The sequence below is a fragment of the Rhyacophila brunnea genome, unplaced genomic scaffold, assembly GCF_057557595.1.
Source record: "Rhyacophila brunnea isolate RB1 unplaced genomic scaffold, BYU_Rbru_1.0 scaffold_22, whole genome shotgun sequence".
NCBI classification, from domain to species: Eukaryota; Metazoa; Arthropoda; class Insecta; order Trichoptera; family Rhyacophilidae; genus Rhyacophila; species Rhyacophila brunnea.
This window is the reverse complement of record NW_028232882.1, coordinates 26,567,947-26,583,658: the sequence shown is the minus strand read 5'-3', so window position 1 is coordinate 26,583,658 and position 15,712 is coordinate 26,567,947. Positions and strand designations below refer to the sequence as shown.

The following is a 15,712-nucleotide window of genomic DNA, read 5'->3' as shown; positions in this document are numbered from 1 at the left end:
TTTGACCAAAAGGTATAACAAAATTAACATTTCAAACGACGGTTTATCGGTGTAATATTGGTTGTCAAATTTACTGTTAGCTTTGTACTGTTGTAGCGACGAGTAACAATTATTATTGTTCAACCAAGCAGTAATAACTAGGTACCATTCATTGTAAAACAGTTTAACTATTATTTTGGTATTTCATGATAACGAGCGAGCTGTTTGTATGAATTTTGTGAGAAAATTATTAAGTACCTAGGTATATGAACATGCTATATGATATATGAACACGCTGTCACTTTGCTTCGTTGTATGGATTTTTGTCTAGATTCAGGACTTGGAGGTGGACAAATAACACACCGGAATTGTGGTGGAAACGGCAAGGTACATTTACGTTAATATATTCTAAATAGTTAAATTGTTATACAAATTCTTTTCAATTTAATTTTGACGGATAGCGAGGTTAACACTGCTTACTGCGTTGCTGTCAAAAATGTTTCTCCCGCTAAAACAAACGGCCACTTACGAGCAGTAAAAATGCGGCGTTGCCATTCGTATTTTTTTAACGGCATTCAGACAATGTTGCCGGTCAGATATTTAACATTTTTTAATTATTTTCACAATCAACCCTTACTATTTCGTTACCTTACTTTGAAAAGGTTCTAACTGACATTTTGGCCTAAAATGACTTTTTGATGTGAAAAGGTTCCATTAACCATATTCTATCATATACGTTCATTTCAGAGTTATCTATTGTCAAATATGGGAATTAGCAGTATGCCAAAGTTCTATCTACATGTCTTTTTATATTGAAAATATGACCATTCCAAATTTCAAACGCTCATAGCTCAAAACATGGTCAAGTGCAGTTAGAACCTTTTCAAAGTAAGGTAACGATTTGTTGATTTGATATCGATTTGGGCCTCTCCAGATTCACAGAGATAACCCCAAATGGGGGCCATTTGGAAATGTAACACTAACCTAAAAAATAATCGAATATATCCTACTATTTTCAAAATTTGTTTGCCACTGGCTTCCACTAAGCAGACAAGAACCAAATAATCCTCAAAGTAGCATATATTTTATAAAACCGATATAAGTCAGTCAAAATCTAATAAAAAAATACATAACTCTATACTATTCTATGTATAATTAAATTTTACGCTATATTAATATAGCATGATTGAAAACTTTTAACACTCGATAATTCAAAATGTAATTTATACATTACTTAATAAGTTTATTAGGTTATCAGCTAATTACAAAGGTATGTTTTTCAAATTTGAAATACAGGTTACGCTTGACATACAAAAACGTAGTTTACAACTAAAATTTAGTTGATTTTTTTTTAAATTATGTGGTCCTCAAAAGGTTGTAACTTTACTTTAAAAAAAATGTTCATTAAATAGTTTTTCTGCACATTAATCAATTAATTCGCTTTTCCAATTAATTGCAGTTAATTGAATGCTTAACTTGATTTTGATGTGTTTTCAAAGGATGGTATTGTAGGTAAATATTATCGTAACGGATTAATGAGCTAAACTGGCGACTTTTACGTTACATACTCATTTTTTATTGTTTTTTACTTATCTTAACTTAATTTAACAAGCTTGTTATGTTGCTAATCATTGTATGTTCTCAACTCGTCTATTGTGGACTACTAAACGTTTCCGTCTAGTAGGCAAATGCAAAATGGCGAACGGTGGAGGTGGGCTGTTAAGATCCGCCATAAATAGTGCGCAGTAAACTTTGTCAGTCATACGTATTTGTTTTCATTGAAATAAGACTACAATTTACAGATAGTGATAGTTAGTTTTTTAAATTCAATTAAACCATGCGGAAACAATTCCATAATAGTTAATAGTAAAAAAAAAACTCGTCTATCTATAAAATATCTAAAATCATGCAATTAAATCATACATAACTTTGAATATATTTTTTATCTATTATAGTTTGGTTGGTCCTGCCTCAACCAACTTCAATCAATGAAAAGAGAACCAACAATATATGTGATGTAAGATGTATTCTTAATCCAACGACAACAAATAATTAGTATGAATGAAAAAGTGTGGACAATTTTGTCGTTTAGGCAGGGTTTAATAATAATTGATGTTTAAAAATTAACCAATACCATATTATGTTAATTGTAGTCTTAGTGCAATAAAAACAATATGTATGACTAACAAAGTTTATTGGGCACTAATGGTGGATTTTAACAGCCTACTTCCACCCTTCGCTACTGCTACTTACACGAAACACTGAACAGTGTGTTCGACCGTTCGACCCTCCGCTCGCCTGTGCACCTTAGGTACCGAACATATTTATTTAAGCCCGTCGGCGCGGTATGCCTGCGTGAGGTATAAAGGGTTTATAAATATATAAAAACGCAACCAAATAATATTATGGCATTAATGGGCGCGCAGGCTTATACTTTACTTAAATATATTTACCAATACATTATATAAGTTTTGAAACATTGCGGTGAAATAATATATTGCATTATAACCAATATAGTTGTTTCTTGGGAATATGACGTACTTAGTCTACCCAGAGAAAAGTCACAAAAGGTAATCTGATGATAATATAAATTGTATTCAAGAACAATTAGATGCTATTTGTTAAGAAGTTTATAATAATATTATTATGCTGAAAAGCCTTTGAAAGTTTTTTTTTATAGGGATACCAAAAGTCATTTCTTTTATTAATCAGTTAGTACAAACCCTTTGTGTAATTATTCACTTTCTTCTGGTAATTATTGTTTATAGCGGTTAATTACAAGATTACTTAGGAATTCTGCGTGGAAATTTTTAATTACCTGTTAAAAGATTAATGCACGTGTTTTCTGGTTGAAATATTTCATACACTTTTTCGACCGTAATAATTACGATTCTTGAATTAACTTGAGTTAAAAATATTAAATGAATTTACAGAAGTGGGTCATTCATTGTATATTATATTTTAACAATAATATCAAACTATAAAAATTAACCAGGTATCTAGATTTATTATTTTAGGCCTTGTCTAGATGGCTCGATTTGCCTCATTCGTAAAAACTTGCGCGTATTCCAAGTAGGTACATGTGACTTTATTGAGCTGCCCACATACAATCGCAAGTGTCGCGGTCGAGGTACAGGTGACTTCATTGGAGTAGACACAAATATTGGTGTAAATTTATGTGTCCATTTTTCATTTAACATACCAACTTTAAACTCAAAAATCCATATGAAAACTATATTTTTTGATACTTTTGGTGGATTTTTTGAAAAGACTTTTCACTACCATAACCAATTAAAACATGAATTTAGTGGGAGGTAACGTCTGTCCCACTTTGATACCAAGCTACTCATTGATCCATCCACATATACTCGCGGCGTATTGCGGCGTTATCTAGGCAAGCTCTTAGTGTTTGAAGAATACATTATTGTGATAATAATACGTGACGTAGTTGTTGACAGTGTTTAATTTACTTCAAAATTACAAATCAATTACAAATTCCAATAGAAGTTTTTACAAAACATAGTTTATTATCATCACTGTAATCGTTGTTATTTATTTGATATTACATTGACGTGATATTAAAAAATAACACTTCATTTTTTGTTTTGTAGTATCGCCACTATGGCCCACGATGGCCGAGCGGTTATGTTTCGGATTATAATGTCGTGGGTCTCTTATTTATTTTTAGACCCAGGGCGAGGTGTGAAGGTAGGCTGTTAATGATTTAACATACATAGTGCATACTAAACTATGTTGGTTAAACTTATTTGTTGTTAAATTGCTTTAATATAATAATTATAAATGATTTAGCTTTTTTCTTTAAAAAAATGCAATTAGTATCTATGTTGTAGAGTTTTCGTGAACGCCTTTTGACGTTGAGGTATTAAATATATACTTACTAATATATGTAGTATATTTATATCATTTGTTGAAAAATCTTCATGCATTAAAATAGTAATAACAGAAAGGTACTCACATGGTCTGCACTTGTACGCAACTTCCACGTACTTTCGGACACCAGGACATGGATCTCCACCAAATGCTTTAGGACTCGTGTGGAACTTGCACTGTCTCTTCTTCTGGCAGGCCTCGACGACTGTCTGCAACAAAGAATACTACACCAACTCAGTCAGATTGTCTGTTCTTTCAAGGAAAAATGTAAATGCAATTAATGGCTTGCAGGGGCAATATTCAAATGATCTCTATTACATGGGTATCATTTAGGGCTAAGACATACAGTAACGCAGGTCATATTTGATTCTAAATGTGTACAACTGGAATCAACCAAGACGATTCTAATTGGATGCAATAATTTCAATAGGAAACATTTGATACACCTTCGTTGCTGTGTTTCATGGTCCTTAGGTGTAATATTTTTTGGACCGATTTTTCACTCGCTCTTTTAACCACACTACTGAACAATTCGATATAAATAATAAAGATATTTAATTAAGGAAATTTTTGTGTTCTATAAAAATTATTGATGTTTATAATTTTAAAAAAAATCGGCAAAATTGATTTAACTACAGTTTCATGATAAACATAAAAATAATAAAACCTTAAAGTAATTTTGTGTAATAAAAATTTGAATTAATTCAACCAGGAAATGTAAGAATAATGGAAAGTAAGTTGCTTTCTGTGTGAGACTGATTTAATTCTCGAGTAAGGAAAAAATGAGATAAACTTCAACATAAAATAAATAAATTTCAATAGTTATGTCTGTATCACAACATATTGTCACGTAGACGAAACGTGTGTTCAATAATGGTGATATCTAAAAATATTCCGATTATTTAGGTTCAACGAACGCACATTTTATAACAATTTGTTTTTAAGTTTTATTTTAATGTTAAAAATAAAATTTGGCTTTCTAATCTTTTTAGTTAGATATTGATTATTTGAAATATTTTATATTGTAATTTTTTATGGATAAAGTGTTCAAATTTCATCTTTTGTATTTTCTCGTTTGATGCTTTCAATTTATATACAGTAGCACTGCATTCCCACTTTTATTTAAAATCTATTAAGTTTGATAATTAATCTAAAAAATATATTTGGGTTTTATTTACAGAAGAAAAATATCTATTTTTCAAAATATTTACTGTATTTTTACAACGTTTTTCTTAGCTCGTATTCTTATTTGTCCGGTGGTTCTTTGTCCGGTAAAAATCTTGCAATCAATTTTTAACTAACTTCTCGACTAGCAAGACATTTGAAACTTTTAGAATATATCAGAACACGATGCCAATGCATTGATTTAATACTTTTAGCCATCTTTAAGTAGAATTGAATTCATTTTCAGTTAATTCTGTTTTGTATGAAAAATTATTTCGACACCATTATTGGTTGTTAGGCTCTGGGGTCCTAGCAACTAAATTAATAATATATACGTGCGTTATTATGGAAATCAATATGACATGTCAAAATGATATTTCAGTATTATTTCTATCAAGTACAAATTTTTTTGATCGTTTAAGCTAGTCTAGTCAAGTTTATAATATGATTCAACAGAAAAATTAAAAACGTTGTTTATAAAAATTTCTTTTTATCTAGTAATTATTTATTATGCAAAAAAAGTATCTGGAAACCCTGTATTTTTTTGTACCTATTTCACTGATATTTCTTTTTGAAGAGTACAGACAATATAATGAAAACGGATGTCATTCTATTTAAAACAACTAAACAAAGTATACTTTAAAACAATCGACATTAAATTGAAAAGTATCTAATTAAAATTGCGATTTTTTTTCTACCCAGCTAAGTATTTCCGATGTTACTTGTCTGTAAATAAGTATTCTAAAAACGTACTAAACCCGCGCAAACTTAAAAGGGATTTATACCCATTGAAATGTCTTACCGGTTTAATTAAGAGTAGAAAAACAAACTCCGAGCAATCGATTCAGCGGAACTAATTAAAGGCCCGCGAGTATTGAAGAAGTTAATTAATTAGCCTGTGGGTGATATTTGTTTAAAAAGCGAAAATAATTAAATCCGCTTATTACTCTCGGCTTCTGTTTTCCCGGATGTATGAACATTTTTGAATTCAGATTTCCCTGATCTAGACTCTGTGAACATGATCAGTACAAAAAAATATCACAATAATTAGTAAGGCTAAGTGTTCAATGCAAGAATGGGAAATCATGCGAGGAAATGCAAAAATACGCGATAGACTGGAGATATGTATCATCCCTGATAACTATTGTACAAATTGAGAGTTAGATTTTATACGAGCATGTCATTCAAGACAATACACATGGGAATGGGACAACTGGACGCCGCACTGTCGTGGACACGTAACAGAACGTAGACGATGAATTTTAATCAGTTTCTATCTACTACTCAGTATTTTTAATTCATTTTACTTTTAACATAATGTTTTTTTTATTGTAGATTGAGAATTATCATGCCTAAGGCTTTATATAAAAATAAAAAAAACTCTTTTTTCCTTGAAACTTAAACATAATATGCACGATTAAAAATCATTATTTAAGTGTGCATAATTAAATTCTCACCAACTATTAAATCACAATATAATAATTTAAATATGAATAATAATATAAAATATTTTTTTAAGTACGTATAAGTACCTAACGTCTATTTATTTTCCAATTGGGTGGCATCCAGTTGTCAGGGCGCCAAATCGTCCTAGACCCCTACATACGTTCTTTGAGACTGGCAGTTGATGGGGTCTGACGGAACGGATCTGTTTATAACCGTGGTCAACTTTAAGGTATGTAAAAAGTTTACTGCATCGTACGGACTATGGTGGACGGAATAATTCCGATCCCTTCTTAGATTCGTTACTTTCAACTCCTGATGCAGTAGCGAAGAGTGGACGTAGGCTGTTAAGATCCGCCATAAATCGTGCACATTAAACTTTATTAGTTATACGTATTTATTTTTATGTAACTAAAACTACAATTTACCGATGGTGACGATTTTTTGACTATTATTTATTATGGCTTGGTTCGCTGGGTTTAATTGAATTTTAAAAACTAACCAACATCATCTGTAAATTATAGTCTTAATTCAAAGAAAACAAATATGTATGCCAGACAAAGTTTAGTGTGCACTATTTATAGCTGATCTTAACAGCCTACCCCCACCCTTCGCCACTGGTGTCATGTTAGGTGGCCATGCTTAGATAGTGGTTACTTATACGTTATGATGGGTGGAGATGGTGTAACTCAATCGAGCAAATCGAGCTTCAATTTAATGACAATACTAATTGGAATTTTACTTTGATAGATATATTATTATTAAATACTAACATTTCATTTAATTGGATTTAATCTTTAAACTATTTAAACGAATCTAATATATAAAAATCAATATTTGTTTGTTTGTTCGTATTTTATGCGCTGCCATACCGTCCATCCGATTGAAATGCAACTTTGGTGAGTTATTGTACGAATGCCCGTGAATGTTTTTAAATTAGAAAAACCATCTTCTTCTTCTTCTATTCGTATGCATTCCTATACCATTCATCCGATTGCGATGAAATTTTTGTCAGTTGTTGTGCGCACACCCGCGAAGGTTTTTAAATTAGTACCTAATATAAAAAATACAAAGTTTATTGTTGGTTTGTTCCATCCAATTTTGATTTTTTTTTATTACATAATACTATTAATAACGTTTGAATATTTTGGATTCGATTTTAATTTAGTGTTCTTTTGTTTGACCTTTATCATTACAATTATTTTCATATTGCCATATTGTATTACACAGATATTTTAATATTAAAAAAATAATTACCTATTATTATTTTTTAAATACCTATCTAAGATAAATATAACCACGAAGTGAGCCTGTGTGAAGCCGGGTACTTCAACTAGTTATTAATGATAAATCGCAAAAATACAATAATTTAGAACTGAGATACCTAACGAAATTTAGGTAATATAAAATTTTGAAACTACTTTACAGAAAAAAATATATTTGACAATACCTGTTTTCATTTTATTACAGCGTTTTTACGTAACTTGTTATTTAATTATTTCGTATAATGAGGGGAATGTCAAAATATTAAATTTAATTCTTGATCTTCCACTACAAAGTAGACATATCAGATTCCAAAGGAATGGAAGAAATGTTCATTTTATTTGTACACTCGACTGTCTAACAAGAGAAACTATAGGTACTTTACCCACTTAAATACATAAAAATATATATATACATATAGTTATATCTTTTAGTTCTTTAATTAATATCTAATTAAATATTAGCTTAAATGAAAATCGTCAAATTGTTATTATTTTACTATTCAAGTCTGACAAGATTTACTATATTTACAACGTTATATTATAAGCATATTTTTTATTTAAGAAAATAACTTAAATGCCTTCTTTAAATCAAAATTGCCACCCACTGGGGAAAGTTTGGTGAAATGGAGCAAAAGATGTATGGTATCGTCACAATGGGGCCCTATGAGAAGCTGCCACCTGGGGGCACACAGGATATCGCAGTTTAGAGGATAAGACATGGGAATACTCTGATGAAAATGTTAAATATATATTTAAAGGGATATTTAAAACTTGGATGAATGTAATTATATTATGTAGAAAACTATTTATAAATATATTATATATAATATTATTTTTATAGAGGTCGCTAATCAGATGAAATGGCAACGGGCTGGTTATGTGCGCACGGATAGTGGACAACCACTTAATTGATGCCGTCATACAGTGATACCCAACAGGCACTTAACATCCACCACAGGGACACTCTGAAGCCCGCCGGATGGACGACCTCATAAAGTAACTACGTGGCAGCGAATAACTAAGTACCGAAAAGAATGGAAGGAGCTAGAGGAGACCTTAATCGATAATAATGATATTATGTTTAATACAAGCCATTTGGTCTATTGACTATAGAGTAGTGAAACAATCACAAGGCATTGGGTTTGAGAAAATCACATACAATATTGTATTGTGATCATACTTGGAATCGAGCCCGGAGCACACGAATGAGAGGCTAGTACCTTACACATTGATCTTTAATGGTCGTTTCTAGTGAATAGTATACACAATATTATTGAAATTTAACTTTCATGAATTTGAAATCCTTATTATTAGAAAAATCGTATATAAAATGGAATTTGAACAGCGTAGTTATAGCCATCAAATGCTTAAAACACATTTAAATTATTAAACAAATAATAATAAATCAAATTGGTAACAACCCACCTGTAAAGCATTAGGCCATGAACACGTGCTATTTCCAACTATCTCAACGATTGTCGGGTTGTACTGCGCAAGTTCTGTCGCGCAGAGGTTCTGCGCAGGCGTCGATTTTCCGTACTGCGCGACTTGAATCGAAATCGACGTCCCTCGCGGGCACTTGAGGGTGACCATTTCCTCGTCGCAGGCTGCGCGCTGGTACGTGCGCAACGTACCGGACAGGAGAGCTGTTTATTTATAATTTTGTCAAACATCAATGGGGGTGGTGGTAAAATGGGAATGGTGAGTTAATAATGTATATCGTATATTACTACTAAATCATAAACTAGGAGATTGTTATTATATAATAATTTATTTATTGACATAAATAACATCTTTATTTAAGTCATGCTGGGGTTTAAATAAACATTATGAGAGCAAAATATATTTTAATAAAATTTCGACGAGTACAAAATTCAATCTTGAAAATAAATGAGAACAGATAAAGCGTAAACAGGACCTAGAAACGAAAGCGGTACGCCGTCAGATGTAAATTCAATAAAAATTCTCAATAAAATTGCACTTTTGTACAAAAATCACTCCCGGTTTGTATGCATTGAAATGTGCAAAAGCACTACAGCAGGACACTAAATTTAATTTTCCGTTATGGCAACCAGAAACTCATATTTTCCAGACGTTGTTTTAGTGTATTTTTTTTGTTTTGTTTATTGTCACAAACACAAAGGGTATTTTTACTCGAGATCGGGCGGTTCATTGAGAGAGGCGGCATGTATTTTTTTTATATCGATTGAAATGCACTTTTTTGGATGTACAATTTTTTGCATTAATTATTTTGTCACAGTAGAAAAAGTATAAAACATATTTTTATTTAGTTTAGAAAGAAATGTAATAAAGTTTATATGACCAAAGATATTTATATACTTCAGTTTATTTGCAAAGTATTGTAATAAGTGCTAATTTTGTTGTTTTGATATAGTAAAAAAATACAAGAAATATAATGTGATTCATGCAAATAAGAAATAAATCTTCAGTAAAAAATAATATTAAGTATTTTTATTTTATCAAGTCAGTATAATAAGTATTAGTAATTTTAACATTGTTTTTTATGTAAAACGGAGAATATTATATTATTTGGTTCATAAAAAATGGCAAAACTTCTTTTTGAGTGTTTTTTTTTAGATACTTATTTAGGTAAATTCATTAAGATCTTCTGGGGGAAGAATATTCGGTTTCAAAGTGTTTTCCCGTTAAGTCCGGGCAGTGACGTGACGTTTCGAGTTTCAAATAGCCCAGGCATAAGACAAATAGGCCAAATGAGTAACGAATGAGACTCTAGCATTTTAATCCGAAAACAAAACGAGAGAAGAAATTTCCAAGGATAGCCGCCCCGGGTGAAAGGAATTTCGTTTTTGGTGATATTATTCAGAAAATGTAGGATGCGTGACCTCATTTAGTGTCAGAAGTAAAATTAGGGAAATGCGATAAATATAGCATCCCAAATATAAATGTATAGTCAATAGATATTTATTTGTAATATTATGGTGGATTTATTATTTGAAAATATTGTTTATTGTCATAGTTACGATAATGCCTCAGTGTTGTCGGTTGCCATCGTTATTGAAGAGATGTCAGAGTAGATTTGGTACGAGGATCGCCATTTTGATATCCATTCAGTAGATCAGGAAGGTGGAACATGGAACAAAGAAATAAACAGAGTGATTAGTATTTTGCCAAATATAATTATACACAAAGTAATCATTATATTAAACTTATTGAGAATATCATTTTTAGATATTTTTTTAAACAAATACAGGCATAATTCGAAAAAAATAATTTAGATACCTTGAGAGCCAAAAAACGCAAATGAAATTTTACAAACTTTGAAACAAAACCGGTTTTGTATAGATCGATTTCGAATTGTTTCCATTTAAAACTGGCGATTGACCATACGTTTCAATTTTGAATAGATACATTCTGACATAGTGTTTCCTTTTAAAACTTGTTAAATCTTGTGTATTGTAAAATATTCAAATATTAAAATATGATTATCTCAAAACTACTTTTTTGAGTTGTTCCTGTTCAATACTGGGCTATCGATTAGTTAACAATGTTAAAGTAATAATATCTTTAATCGATTTATATACAAAAATGTACCATTATGATATTGTAAAACATTGTATCGAATTTTCAAAAAAAATATAGGTACGTTCGCTTCACGAATATCATTAAAAAAACATTTTTTTTTTAAAGAAAAAATATGTTGTATCATTATTTTACATGCCATATGTTCCATTCGAAAAACAAAATTACGCATGAACACTTCTTCGTAAGTGAAAATAATATTTTTTTCCCATAGTTGGAAATTGTATAAACATGATTGATCGATCGCGGTTGGGGTGTCAAAACGTCTAAAAAATGACAATCGAGTACTTAGTTAGTATTTGAAATACGTAATATTATAAATAATGGATATTTTGATAACACAACACCCTCAAGATAATTAATAAAAACGTCAACAATTTAAATAAGTACCTCGTGTTTTTATTATACATCGTAAAATTTAAATTAATAACGGACACGTGTCTTCATAATAATCAATGAAAGTTTTCCATGTGTATTTTTCAGGTCAATAACAACATTTCTATATTCTTAATCTTAAGTTTATTTACTATCGTAGCATTAATTATTAATTTTTAGAAAATGTAGTGTCAGCATTATTTGGACAGTATAATAATTAGTAAATCATTTAAACTCTCTCACAATCGTCACATCTACAAGTCATCATTTATTTTCTACAGTACGACTACCTCATGCTTTATCATCAAAACACCGCGAAGTTGCAAAACGCAGCTGTTAAGGAATTTCCAAATCGCAATCTAGATAAACAATGACTCTTATAATTTAATGAATATTCATTTGTATACATAGCGAAGGACAATAATGGAAACAGTCACTCGTCACTGGTCATTTGTCACTCGATCATAGCATCTCTGTACATCGCAGTACTTTTAATATAGTCAGTAATACCAGTACCCTCCATCATAACGTCCCTGTTACTTTAACCATTGTTTTCTTTTATTATTGTGTCAGTGAATAAACTTTCTCCTCGATTCATCTGAGCAACTACGAACAAACTTTTTTTTACACTCATCATCTTCTCAGGTACACAATTTTTAAAATACTATAAAAATATACATATGAAAAAGTACTCACACCCCAGGTCAATCCGTCTGTAATTTTTACGAAATACAATCACAAGAACGGTAATAATAAATATTTTGCTAACTCAGGAGGTCTATTACAATTAAATTAGTAATAATATTTAACTAAATAATTGAAAACAAACCCGATTTGAAACTTTTGAAATTTTCGATTTCAAACACCTGAGATAAACGTAGTTATTACAAGGAATTTTCATGTCGATACTAGGTCGTACGGACTCAGAATGTTGCCGGGCATGCTCAGACTTCAACTTTTACACCGTCTTATATATCTGACTAGACGCTGTTATTGTACTTTTCTCCAATAAACATCGTTCTCCGCAACACCTTCTTAATTCATGGAACCCGCCCTACTCTAGTCTGCTGATTGAGGTACGCCAACCGTAATGGCCCCGTTCCGACACTTTCGAATATATTAGTAGGTAAATACAAAATATTATATACACGAATATTAAAAAATATCGCATTTCATATTTACAAAATGTCAAACATCGATTATATTAGATAAAGTCATAATAAGTGGCAGTTTCCATTTTTGTAAAACGTTGGCAAAATATCTCTTATTTCATAATTTCTGAAACAATATTAAATTTATAAATACTGTTTGTATACTATTAACAAATCCATATTGAGACATTTTTAAAGCTTGCACAATATTTTTGAAAATAGAAAATACCGCTTTTGTTTCTGGAGCTTTCAAATAGCTTCCAATTATAACGGCATAGCTAAATACGCCAACGATTCGAAATGATTATTGTTAAAATATATATTATACTAATTCAATCACACTATAAATATAGCAGAAAAGGTTATTATATATCTCCTTACGTAAAAACATTTTTGTGGTTACTAATTCAAACAAACTTGAAACAATACAGAATCGCTAATAATTATGTAAAGCTAAAAGTTTATAAGTCTCTTTCTTTGTTTTATAGTCTAAACTCTGTGTGATAAATAAAATTAATTTTTCAGGACGAAATAAAAATATAAAAATATCGTATTCTCCATGGCATCCGCCGTTAAATTCACAGCAGCATTTTACTTTGACCATTTTTCATGTAATTATTATAATATTATGAATAAGCAGTACAAAAGACAAACGCGTGGTTTAAATATATCACGATTCCATCGACATTTCACTGCGGCAGTGTGTCAAAGGAATATTAATTTATAATATTATGTGTCATTCGACTTGGCAGCTGGAAAACTTTCACCCGATAATCTTTGGCACGTGAGACGGGTGCAGAGCGAAGTAATATCGCGAATTTTTTCCTCAGTTTCCCCCCATTTTTATGTTTTCCCGATCTTCTTTTCTTCAACTTAGCAAATGGGATTAAATACGATAATCCGAAAAGATAAACGGATTTCTCTTCGCAAATTGTGAAACATTACCTTTTTTAATATGAGCTTAGCCCTAAATTGAGCCCGCGCGTGTTTTCATTTTTTTGTAATAGGCATTGTGTGAAAAACTTTATCTTGACTTTCGACTGTACCCACAATACCAAAAGCGACAACATTTATATTTATAACATCATATTTTATTTTATAACATTACCACTTATTCTTCAAAAATATAATTCATTAAATTTTGTTGTTGCTTAAAATTTCCTAAGTCAAATAATTTCCAGGAAAATATAGTTTAAATTCGATAGCTTTAACAAATTCTGTTTATAAATCACTACTCATCTCACCAAGTTAAATTGAAAATATGACGTCTAGTTTTATGTTTACTTAAATATTCTTTGTACAATACACAAATAAAAAATACAATATTCTTTATTGAACATAAATAATAATGTTGATGTAGATTGCGTTGGATGTGCGATTAAGTTTGATTCGGCATAATTTGTTTCTGAGTTTTTAGGGTTGATCCAAATTATTTAATAAAAAAAATGACTAAATTGGACATATTATAACAATTATATGGTATATCAGGCAAAAGGCAACCTGTGGAACAATTTGTTGCCATTTTATTTACAAAGAAATATATTCAGTTCTGCCAATACAGGGAATATTAACTTATTACACTACATACTATAAATTATTCACTCTAAGGTTTCGATACGGTCCCTTTTTATTAGTGCAATCTCTTAAACCATAATAATTATGATACTACATAACCATTAACTAAACTGAATCATTATTTACTATGCTCATAAATGCCGTTTTACATTCAGTTTACTCTAATTGTAAACCTACTCTAATTGTAAACTTGGAGGCCCATATGATCCTATTAGGATCGGACATGGTCGAAAGAAGACTCTAATTTGCTCTTAGTTTTACGTTTAATAAGTTAATTCAAACATTCAATTTAATAATTTGTATTACACGCAAAACGAGGAGACTAAATTTAAAAAAAAAATCTATAACTACGAGTGACGCAATGTGGCATATTATAAAAATGCATGTTTAGCATAACGCTAAAAGATCGCAAAGAAAACTAATGAGAAATAATAAATGTTGCCAAGCTGACAAAATGGCAATGGACAAGTCACAATAAATGGTAACTTGACAAAATAAAATCATACACTACACCAAAATCAACAGATACACGGTACTGGGAACCTATAAGTATGAAAGGAGCTAGATGAGATCTGTACCTAGCAGTAAATCGATTATAGTAGAGTTGATAAAATAAATGATAATAATATGTAATATCTTCGAATTAGTAAAACAACAATATGATTATCTTGGCCAATGAAATAGACCGCCGCGTCAATTGATTGGGCCACTTTCAGAAAGTGGAAAGATGTCATCTAAGTTTATTCACCGCAATGCCTCAAAAACAAGAGTCTTCGATCAACGTCGAACCCTCTAACATAAGTATCGGTGACATCGGCTTTGATAGCTGGTTTAGTGCTCAAATTACGAGTGACACAACGGGCAATGGAACGGTCAACATTAAAATGTTAGTTTCCGGATAAAATCAGAAATGGAGCCAACGATTGATAGGGAAACTTACAGAAATTGTCCATCGTATTATAATACTTAAGTGACTATAGATCGAACATCTTAGTATAAAATATGGCTGAAAGAAAGTAGTTAGGACAGATAATTCGAACAGGAAATTAAATTATTGGAAGCCTATCTACTGGGTGTACTAAAATGCCATCTGACTTAGTTGGATATGGAAACCACTGGATTGGAAATAGTGGAAGGATAAAGAAGAAAAATAAAATATTTTCTAGTGACACTGCAGGCTTTAGCTTCTTAGAGAGATTGTGATTTTGTATCAATGGCGGAGTGATAAATTATATTAGCCGATTTTATAATGTAAACAAATTTATGCTCAGATGATGGTTGGATAATAATATTATGTTCTTTTGTGCT

At 30.7% G+C, this 15,712-nt stretch overlaps 1 protein-coding gene across 1 annotated transcript in view; it reads right to left on the bottom strand.

Annotated features, from left to right (window-relative positions):
* Window positions 1-15,712, bottom strand: part of LOC147070288 (uncharacterized) — a 352,102-nt gene that overhangs the window by 109,661 nt on the left and 226,729 nt on the right. The window contains exons 2-3 of the mRNA XM_085949475.1: window positions 9,168-9,388; window positions 3,956-4,094 (exon numbers count right to left, since the gene is read on the bottom strand). Coding sequence (XP_085805601.1) covers window positions 3,956-4,094; window positions 9,168-9,388 — 360 coding nt within the window. The remainder of the gene's footprint in view (window positions 1-3,955; window positions 4,095-9,167; window positions 9,389-15,712) is intronic.